The 10,871-nt window shown below is 59.4% G+C and overlaps 1 protein-coding gene across 1 annotated transcript; it reads left to right on the top strand.

Annotated features, from left to right (window-relative positions):
• The first annotated feature begins 916 nt into the window (after positions 1-916).
• Positions 917-1,753, top strand: BJ171DRAFT_484192 (CKK domain-containing protein). Its single transcript, XM_053108972.1, has 2 exons — positions 917-1,191; positions 1,281-1,753. Exons 1-2 carry the CDS (start codon positions 1,141-1,143, stop codon positions 1,593-1,595), a joined length of 366 nt encoding a protein of 121 aa, XP_052971596.1. The 5' UTR covers positions 917-1,140; the 3' UTR covers positions 1,596-1,753.
• The last annotated feature ends 9,118 nt before the right edge of the window (positions 1,754-10,871 follow it).

Raw genomic sequence — 10,871 nt, 5'->3', positions numbered from 1 at the left:
GAGTCAAATCGAGCCATCATGGCGGTTCGCAGGATGCGGTAGAGAACATTGACATATCAAGCGGCATATCAACGATCGATGAGATCAACCATCATGGACACAAAGACGGGCGTGCACTGACCTTTGATGATCTTGGTGGCCATATTGGAGTGGATGATATTATAGCCAAAGAAGAGCTTGAAAACACACCAAATCATGGCACAAAGCGCACCATGTCAAGCGAGCCCCATATCGCAAAGGCAGCAGAGCCACACCTGGAAAGACACCATGGGCCCCGAAGAGCTGAGAGCATTGGATCGGATGACCAAGGACTCAGCGACGTGCGGACCTACAGTATGGAGGAAGCCGAAAGGATCGAGCGTTCAAGATCACCAAGCAAAGCTCAAGCAAATCAGGCGGAGCGCACGGATATCGACGCAGATCATCCGGAAACAAGCCAGCAAGGACTGTCTCCGAACAAGTCCAAGGAGGTACGTCGCATGGATGCGGTGGAGCATCCGGGAGCGACAGCAGTGTTAATTCAACGAGCCGCTAATGCCGATCTTGTCCTATCAAGACCAAACTCTCGCGCAGAGTAAAGGCTGCATTGGATCTCAAAGAGCAGCAGCAGTACCGACTTGCTGAGGCCGAGAAAAAGAAGGAGGAGCTGCGAAGGTAGGCATCGTCAGGGATATCCATCGGCTGATTGATATAATGCTGCATTGAGTGAGCCCAGGATTGGTCGGCAGAATCACTGATGACGATTCAAGGACACCGCCGCATAATGGGTACTAGACACGATTGATGACCCTTGCAACAGACTGAGGCTTGCTGAGCAGCAGAGAAAGCTCGAGGAGAAAGCCAGGAAGCGAGAGGAAGAGCGAGCACGCAAGGCCGAGGAACGAACGCGGACCGAGGGTATGCGAATGCCCTGCAAATTTTGTCCGTGAACAACTGAGGCCGGCGATACAATACTGCCGATCTCACTCCAAGTGACGGTGTATTAACAAGTTTCGACAAACAGGGACTGCAAATGTTCGCAGCGACGAAGTCAAACCGGCGAGAGGAAAACCGGGCTCGGCTCACGAAGTCTCAAAGCGACGACAAGTGCGGGTGACGCCGTCATCACAATCCAACCGCCAGATTGTTCGAAACGCGCTGATGCATGTCTGTCTCGCCGGAACCGTGAATGAAGAGATCAAGCGCGAAGCGCTGGAGGTACGAGATCAATAATATTTGCGAAAATGCAGGGGTGGAGCACGATCGATGTAGAAACTGACATAAGGGCATTGTTTCCATGCCTGCAGGATCTCTCCGAGTCATCTGCCCAGCACTTTGTGGTTCTGCTCCGAGACCGCAAGAACCATGGGTTCCGTGGTCTATATTCGTATGACCCGCATCTCGAGCAAATCCTGAGAGTCTATGCACCGCCGGTTGCCCATGCTCACAGCAGCGCCCCCGATGTGCTGCGACAGGATGATGTTTTGGAGTTTTACAAGTATGACTCGGGAAGCAGGGAGTTCAAGCCCATCCCAACACACAGCTGGGGACGATCGGTGCATGCTGTCGTCATTGGGGCATCCAAGCGCACTCAACAGCCACCGAAACGGCATTGAGAACATTGCCGCAATGACAGAGCCTGCACGCCCAATATATCGCATTCCAGAGATGATGAGTCGTGTACAGTCAAGTGGTCATTGTTTGAATAGTAGTCGTGGGTCAGAACATTTGGAGCGAGCTACATTCGACCGGTATCCAGTTTATTGCCATGCTCAGGATCTGAGGTGAACTCCAAGGGACCGAGAAATGGGGTTCCACCACGCCGATAACCGACCTAGAAAGACCACATCGTGTGGAGCCATGCATATCAGCTGCGAGCTCATCTCAGTACCGGGCCGCCTCAAACAGCGGGCGATTCAATACCGGCGATGAGAGGCTCGTGTGCCTTGAAGTCAGGCTGAGCGGCCAGGAGATGTGGGGCGCAACAAGGCACCTGTTGCCACCTCTGCGAGTCAGATTGACGATCAGTCGATAGCGTGCGCTTTATTGAAAGTTTACCAGTAGTAGGCCATAGATTTCGCGCTTTCAGAACAACTTTGATCCCCTTTGGCTCGCCTGCCATCGGCTTATACCGTTGATCCTGACAGGAGGAATCAATCGTTATTTTTTTTTTTCTTTCTTTATTGTGCGCCGCCGTGGCGGCGCACTAGCCATCAGGACCCCGTGGTCCCCGGCATCTCGCTCTTCATGGAGTACATCGAGTGTTTAAATGTCCCACTCAGGAATGTCGCCGGGCCTGGCTTGCCATCCAGCGAGTCTCCACATCAGGGTATGGAAGATCTGTTCCAGATCAGTCCACAGACCGTTGAAGGCCTGTCCCACGATGGGTTCTTCGTATTCCAGCTTGCCAACCTCTCCCAGCATATCCAACAATTTATCAATAGGCCCGACACCTTCGGTTTTTTTTTTTTTGTTACTATAGTCAACTTTATTCAAGAAGACAAGCCATCAGGTCCAACAGGTTGGTACCCCGGCACGTTGAGTACACAGGCAAGCCTATTTACTCCTGTTGCAGCCTAGTGCTGCCTCAGCTGCCCACAAGGTCTGAGACCAAGCGGGTGAACACATTTTCGAGCAGTTCCCACAAGGGAACAGCAGGATCGAGGGGGGGTCGGGGTGGAGGAATGACAAGTGCTGACACTATACTACGCTGTGATGAGGGTGCAGGGAGAGACTGCAAGGGTGGGACTACACTGGGTGTGGGAGTGGGTGGTGGTGCTGGGTGTGCACCAAGTGCGAATGCTCGGAAGGCAGTGCGGGGAGCGGGTACATGAGCAGCAAGTGATCCAAGTGCGGGAGGGGTGCGACTGCGAGGGGGAGTGCGATCGAAACTGAGCAGGTCCAGCAGCTTGTCCACTGGTCCCACTCCGGCTATACCACTTTCCACCCAAGTCGGGTGGGCCGTCTTGAGGGCTGCGACCTTGCGGACCAGGACTTGATGCGGATCCACACACTGCTGTGCGTGGGTCCTGGTCAAGTCGATCCCGGATCCGTGTCGAGCCAGGTTCTTGCACTTGCGGTAGCCAAATCTGAAGTGGCCTGGGAGAGCACCGAGTCGCCATCGGACCATGAACATGAGCATGATCATGGATCCTTGGTACCCGCGAGCCTCCCAGAGTCCCGACATCTTGGTCGACGGGGTGCAGGCGGCGGTGAGCTGCTTGGAGCGGTCGAAGCCGTTCTTCATGTGGTCCTCGAAGATGAGGGTCTTGATCGGGACGGGCTGGGGTCGGGGCGGTCCGGGCGGCGGCGGCTGGTGTCGGGTCTTGCCTCGGTAGATCTCCGTGGCCGTGAGGGAGTGGTCGGCCTCTTGTCGGCGGACCACCATGGCCCAGTGCGGATCGGCTCGGACTCCTTGGCCGAGGAACTGGTCGGGGTGGTAGGGCGCAATGATCTTGTTGCGCAGGATCATCGACAGCATCTTGTCGCCGTCAGAGACTTGGTCGTCCCAGCGGGCCCAGTTCTGCAGGGCCAGCATCTTGACACGGACCGACATCTTGGGAAGGCCGCAGTTGAGGTGCATGGCACCGACGGGAGTGCCGGGGCCGACGCGGAACATGGTGCGGAGGGCCGTCATCTGGGCGTCGTCGAGGCGGTCGCGCAGAGCTGGGTCGGGGATGTCCATGGCCATCCCGTATTCGAGGGTCGGCCGCACAAAGGTCTTGTAGACCTGGGTGATGGTCTTGGCCGAGACCTTGCCGAGGGTGATGCCGAGTCCAACCACGGTGTCGGTGACCATGTGGACCTTGCGGAGGAGCTTGTCGAACTGGAGGTCCGGGCGGAATCCGTCAATGTCGACCATGACACCGAGGTAGCGGAACTGGAGGACCTTGGGCAGCTCGGTGCCGTACAGCTTGGCGGGATGGAGCTGGTCGACGTTGCAGGCCGAGTACAGCACCTCGCACTTGGGAGGCGAGAAGCGGTACCGGTTGTCGATGCTGTGGCGTTCGCAGATATCCAGCATGGCCTGGGTGCGGCCAGCCGGACAGATGAGGACACCGTCATCGGCAAACCAGAGCGAGTTGACCCGGAGACGGTGGTGGCGACTCGAGGCAAGCACAAGTCCGTCCTCGGCTCGGAGCAGTCCAGGCAGGTCGTCAATGTGGGCACTGAACAGAAGGGGACTCAGGACCGAGCCTTGGATGAGACCCTTCTGCAGCCACACAGGCTGCGACGTGCGGCCCTTGCTGGCGACGCGGACAAGAGTGCGGTCGAACATGGCCCTGAGGACCCCGACGGCGACCGGACCAGCACCTCGGGTGGCGATCTTGTCCCAGAGGCGCTCCCGCCAGACAGTGTCGTAGGCGGCCTTGATGTCGAGGAAGACCAGGCTGTACTCGTCGTCGCGGATCTTGTTCATGCGGACAAGAGCGTCGAGCGAGTACACCTGGTCGAGGGTGCCTCGGTCCGGGCGGAAGCCTCCCTGGGCAATGTCCATGATGCCGATCTCGCGGGTGAGGAACGGCAGCAGGACTCGCTCGGCGATCTTGCGGAGGACCTGGGTCAACCCGATGGGCCGGTACATGGCCGGATCGAGGATCGAACCCTTGTTCTTGTAGACCGGATGGATCAGGACAGTGTTCCACTCGGTCGGGACGACGGAGGCCTTGAGGGCGGCCAGCAGGATGGCCCGGAGCCAGGGAGCGACCACGGGAGCGACAGGGTGCAGCATCTCGGCCTTGATCTTGTCCGGGCCGGAAGACTTGCGCTTGGGGGACTTGACGATGGCATCGGCCACCTCGTCCGACGACAATCGGGGAATGGAGCGGTCCTCGGGGAGCAGGCGCGGAACAGTGTCCAGGGGTCTTGGGCCGACGGTCCGGTCAAAGGCGGCACCGGGGGTGTCCTGGGAGTGCGAGGAGACCTTGCCGTAGTGGACCACAAGTCGCTCGAGGGCCTCGTCCGAGTTGTCAAAGTGGAAGGCGTCGTCGAGCTCCTTGCGCTTCTTCATGGCGGCCAGGGACTTGGCGACCTCGGAAGCGTTGAGGGAGTGCAGCTTGTTCATGGCCAGGGTCTCGGCTGCTCGGCGGGACTGGACGATGAGGTTCTTTTCTTGTTTGCGGACAGCGCGGAGTTCGGCGCGCTTGTCCTCGGCGACGCGGAGGGAGAGCCCGGGCAACTTGAGCTGGTAGATGAGATCGCGGCGCCTCTCGCGAAGCTGCCGCATCTCGGGGATCAGGGCCGGGTCCTTCCAGACGGTCTTGATGGAAGCCTTGCCGATGGTGGAGTCGGCAGCGGTGGTGATCAGGGCGATCATGATGGACCAGGCGCGGTCGATGCAGTCCTGGGCCGCACTCTCCGAGATCGGAATGACCGATCCCCTTGAGATTGGCCGGAGTGCAGCCTGGATGCGCTGCAGACCGCGTTCGCGCTCGTCCAGCAGCGCCAAGAGGTACTGGGCGCGGACGGCAGGATCCTCGAGCTGGGCGATCTTCCACTGCCATTGGTCGACCTTTGGGTAGTACTTTGGCTGTACCCGCAGAGTCGCCCAGATGGGGAAGTGGTCGGACTGGCCACGGAAGGCACCGGCAGTGTCGACCTGCAGCAGCGGGTCGTTGTTGGCCTGGCGATGCGACACAAAGATGTAGTCGATCGTTGTCCAGCTGGGACCCCGCTGCCGGGTGTGGGTCGGGATCACAGCTGGAGGCACAACGCGGAGACCGGCGCGGGAGACAGTGTCCTCGAGGATCTTCTCCCTGCCACGGAGCGGCGTGGGCAGTCCGCTCAGGGCACTGAGGTGGGCATTGAAGTCACCCACCACAATGACCTGGGCGTCGGGGAGGGCGGCCTTGGTGTGGATCGACTGGAGGGCCTCGCGGTAGTCGTCCAGCTTGAGGCTCGGGGACAGGTAGAAGTTGCCGATGTGGATGACGTGTTTGTATGTCACCCACATGGCGTCGCCCTTGTCGCTGACTTCAATGTTGGTGAAGTCGTGCGGGTCGATCCTGGCCGGGTTGTAGAGGATGGCGATGCCTCTACCGGCGCGGCAACGGGGACCAGGGACCTTGACGGCATAGCCACAGAGAGGGCTGCGGGGTTCGAGGTCGGCGAGGGTTTCTTGGACACCGACAAAGTCGATGTCGTTGGTGTCGATGAGGTTCTTGAGTTCAACGTCGTTGACGTTGATGCCACAGACATTGAAGGAAGCGACGGTCAGGGATGTCTGGGCCCTGCCGCCTCCCTGCGAGGGGTGTGGATTCATTGGAGTCGTGCAGCGCTGCTGCTGGCCCGGGGGCCCTCTCCTTCAGAGTCAGTGTCCATGACGGACAGCGGGACTCTGTAGGCGGGGTGAGGCTTGCTGGGCTTTGACGAGGCACCAGCGGCGGGGGCAGCAGCAGCAGCGACAGCAACGACAACGGCAGGGGCAGCGGTAGCGGCAGCGGCAGAGGCAGACGACGAGGCAGCGGCAGCGGCAGAACCAGGGACCTTGGGGACGGCGGTGATGTCCGCCCGCTTGACCTCCTTGCCGGATAGGGCCTTCTTGAGGAGCGAGTCGTACTCGTCGCGGTACTCCTCGGGGATGCGCATCTGGATGCAGCGGCGGACAGGGGCGGTCTTGGCCTTGGCTGCCTGGCGGAGGGACTTTGCCATAAAGTTCTTGATGGCATCGGATCGGGACAGGGCCAGTCCATGGTGCTTGAGACCATGGATGACGTCGTAGGCCGGTACGACCCTGACCCTGCCATGTGTGGACGACAGCGACTCCAGACGGGCACCAAGGTCGGCCTTGTTGGATTTGTCGCGGACAAGGACCTCCATGACCGTGGCCTCAGGGAAGTTGATCTCGGCCAACTCCCTGGTGTCGATGCCGCATCGCTTGAGGTTGCGGCGGACACTGCCGAGGTCGCCACAGCGGATGCCCTCGACGTACAGCCAGTCCATGTTGGTGACGGCCTCCCTGAACTTGTCGTTCCGGAGCTCAGAGTTGGCGACCGTCCCGGGGACAAGGACTGGCTGGCGGTGCTGGTTGGGCTGGATCGGCTTGGAGGAGCCTGGCATTCGGCCGGTGGTCAGCATCCTCTTCCATTCGTCGAGCTGGCTGGCCTCGGACATGCGGCCGACACGGCTCTCGGCCTCCCGAACGTTCTTCAAGAGAGCGGCCTTGTACGAGGGAGACGGGGCGGAAACAGGGGCAGAGCCAGGGAGGGAGCCGGAGGACTGGGTCTTGGAACCGGGGGACTGGGTCTTGGGGGTGGCAGTCTTGTTGGCAACAGACTTGCGGAGCTGCTCCGTGGCACGGCTGATTGCCACATTGGACTTGGCGATCTTCTGGACCATGGCCTTGGTGGCAGCATCCATGTTGTCGGCCACGAGTGCCTCGAACAGGATGGACTGCACCCGGTCAGCCTCTCGCTTGAGGATAGCGAGGGCCTCCTCGGGTTTCATCGCAGGGACGGGAGCCTGGGACGGAGGAGGGGTCTTGGCCTTGACGACGGGTCGGGGGGGAAGGACGGGCCTGGCCTTGGGGACAGGGGACGCAGTGCCAACAGCATCAACAGCTCGACGAGCTGGATCGACGGGGTCAGCAGTGGAAGCAGGGGCTGCTCGAGGGGCGCCTTCAGAGGCACCACGGGGGACGGCGCGCTGCTTGTCCATGGTCTTGAGGCCGCACTTGGTGTGGAAGTTCTCCTTGAACTTGTCCGAGAACGCATCCACAAACAGCTTGCGGGACTCCTTGGTGGTGCGGCTCATGTGGGCCCAGAACTGGAAGGCCGACATCTGGCCGGGGCAGGGTCCGTCCTCGAGGGCCTGGGGACACTTGAGCTGGAGCTCTGTCAAGACTGGACAACGGGGCAAGCAGGGAAGCGCGCAAGAGTCCTAATGCAAGACTCGAACGTAGGGAGAGGAGCGGGGACTGGACTGGGACACAGAGTGTCAAGTGTGAAGCCAAAGTTTTATTCTAGATCCAAGGCTTAGGATACTAAAAATACAAAGTTCATTTCAAGGACAAGGCAAGATAACTAGGCAAGATACAAGGCAAGGAAACTCGGTTCATGACACTATCTCCCCCTTATAGGTCAGCCATAATGGCTCGATAGGACTGGAACATGAACGGCACCCCAGCTCGGGCTTTTCCGAAATTCAGTGTCAGCATCGGTTTCGAACCGGCAACCTCCAGACTGGTATGCAGACACCTTAAACGAACTCGGCGAACTGGGGCACTGGCAGGGGACTCGGAACGGCGGATGAAACCCTTGGAGAGGTTCTCTTGGATGTAGGTGTGGAGGGCGTCCATCTCCGGCTTGGAGAGGTTGTAGACGGGCCCAAACGACGGAGACGCACCTTCGACCAACGGGATCGTGTGGTCGTAAGGGCGGTGCTGGGGGAGCTTGTCGGCCTCGGACTTGGAAAACACCTTGGCAAAGGACGAGTACTTGGAGGGGACAGAGGGCTCGGCCTTGGGCTTGGCTCCAGCGTCGACGGAGCAGAGGGACAGGACTCGGGCAGCATCCAAGAGGAACACTTCCAGGCCTTCCTTCTGGACGGCGTGCTGGAAGGGGATGCTGCCGATCAGGCTGACGCTGGGCAGGGACTGGGTCTTGGTCTTGGTCTTTGGGACGGCAGGAGGCAAGGCAGGACTGGGCTTGGGCACGGCAGGAGGCAAGGCAGGGAGGATCTCGGGCTCGGCTGGGGACTCGGCTGGGGACTTGGCAGGAACAATCTTGGACTCGGGCAGGGACACGGCAGGCTCGGCGGGGACCTCAGCAGGGGACTCGGCAGGGCTGGACCTAGAGGACTGTGGCTCGGGAGAGAACGGGGAGGCCAAACTGTGGATAGAGGTGCAAGGCAAGAAAATAGAGTCATGGTGCCAGTCAAAGTAGGGTTTGTGTTTCTTGATCCAATCCATACCCAAGATGATCGGGTATGAAGCCAAGGGAATCAGCGCGAACGAGATTTGTTCATAGTGGCTGATGCCTGTGATCATAGAAACACAAACTCCAAGACTAGACTCCATCGAAGAACCATCGGCAAGAGTGATGACGAAAGAAGTTTCAAAGGTGGGGAGAGCGTGGGTTGCGGCGAATCCAGTGTCCATAAACGAAGTAACCGCGCCGGTATCGATCATGGCGGTTGCCCGTATGGACTCTGGACCGCACAGCAGAGTCACAGCGAGGGAGGGCTGACGTTGGATGTCAGGCTCGGGAGGCGAAGACGAAGAAGCAAGAGCGGTGGAAACGGTGGCAATGGTGACGGGGGCAAGATGGCAAAAGGCAGAAGAGTGATTTACCGTGGAGACATTTACAGGAGGAAGATTTATGACATGATTGACGCCTAGGAAAGCTCCTCCGACCTTTTCTAGGCAGAGAAGTTTTCCTGGTCGTCAAGTTTATTCACATCAACGACAGCCAAAGAAGCATCGATGGCAGCCAAGCGGGAGGATGCCTTATTGGGGCAGCGAGGGGCAATGTGCCCTTCCTGCTTGCAATAAAAGCAACGATTAGCAGCACGGAGGGCGGCCTTGTCCTCGGCGGTCAGCCTGCGAGCGGAAGCCTGGCTGAGGTCCATGGGCTGGGGAACGTTGAAGGCTTGAGCGGGGCGAGGAGGAGGAGCAGGAGCGAAGGGACGAGGAGCCGGACGGAAAGGGAGAGGAGCCGGACGAGCAGGAGCAGGAGCAGGAGCGGAGCGGTGGTTGGGACGGCGGGAGCGTTGGTCCTCCTGGCGGTTGTCGATGGCGATCGCCGCTTGCATGAGATCTTCGAGGTTGTCGAAGGAGCGGCGGGAGAGTTCATCTTGAACCGAGGGCTTGAGTCCACTCTCGAAGTGGAACATGAGAGGGTCTTGGGACCAAGTGACGAGGTGGACGGCTTGGCGGCGGTACTCGGCGGCATAGGCGGCGGCGGAGGTGACTTGGTAAAGCCTGACCATCTCGCGAGCAGCGGCGATGGTGGGCTGGACCTGGCCAAAGGCAGCACGGAGCCACTCGGAGAAACCGGCAAAGTCACGGATGGCAGGGGGAGAGCACTCGGGGTCTCTCTCCAACTGATCGATGTACGGCTGCATGTAGTCTGCAGCAGTACCATCGAGATAGGATAAGGCGTAAAACACCTTATCCCTTTCAGTCTGGAAGAGGGGAGGGTTGGACACGAAGGCCAGTCTGCAATGCGAGAGGAAGGCATTGCAGCGGCTCGGGTCCTTACCAGAGAAGCGGTCGGGAGGACCTATCTGCCTGGTGGCAGAGTTGCGACCAGCAGAGTGATCCTCGGGGTCTTGGGCAGGATCATCGACGTCGTCAGGTACGCCGAAGTAGGGGCGACCTGCGCGACGGATCGGAGCGGGAGCAGGAACTGGAGGAGGTAGCTGGGCCTGGTAGCTGCGGAGGGCCTCCTGGACACTGGCGGCGACAACTTGGCGGACATCCTCTTCACGGCGAGCCAGGACCTGGTCCATACGATCGGTGATGCGGTTGAGCGCATCATCCTGATCGTGGAGGAACTTGGAAAAGTCCTGGAGAGAACGGGCGTTCTCGGCGGACTGGATAATGACCGCACGGATGGCCTGGAGCTCGGGCTCGGAAAGGCCAGAAGGGGAAGCCATTGGTAAAAGAGATAGCGAAGGGAACGGGGACAAAAGCTGGGCAAGTGGGGGGTTGTTGAAGGTCTTGCCAAGTGTCAAGACTGGACAACGGGGCAAGCAGGGAAGCGCGCAAGAGTCCTAATGCAAGACTCGAACGTAGGGAGAGGAGCGGGGACTGGACTGGGACACAGAGTGTCAAGTGTGAAGCCAAAGTTTTATTCTAGATCCAAGGCTTAGGATACTAAAAATACAAAGTTCATTTCAAGGACAAGGCAAGATAACTAGGCAAGATACAAGGCAAGGAAACTCGGTTCATG

The sequence above is a fragment of the Polychytrium aggregatum genome (assembly GCF_025602895.1).
Source record: "Polychytrium aggregatum strain JEL109 chromosome Unknown BJ171scaffold_1, whole genome shotgun sequence".
NCBI classification, from domain to species: domain Eukaryota; kingdom Fungi; phylum Chytridiomycota; class Chytridiomycetes; order Polychytriales; genus Polychytrium; species Polychytrium aggregatum.
This window is presented reverse-complemented; position numbering and strand designations above follow the sequence as displayed.

Coding starts and splice junctions, on each gene's coding strand:
- BJ171DRAFT_484192 (XM_053108972.1), top strand. CDS start 1,141: ATGCATGTCTGTCTCGCCGGAACCGTGAATGAAGAGATCAAGCGCGAA. Junction 1,192..1,280: donor AAGAGATCAAGCGCGAAGCG/CTGGAGGTACGA, acceptor TTGTTTCCATGC/CTGCAGGATCTCTCCGAGTC.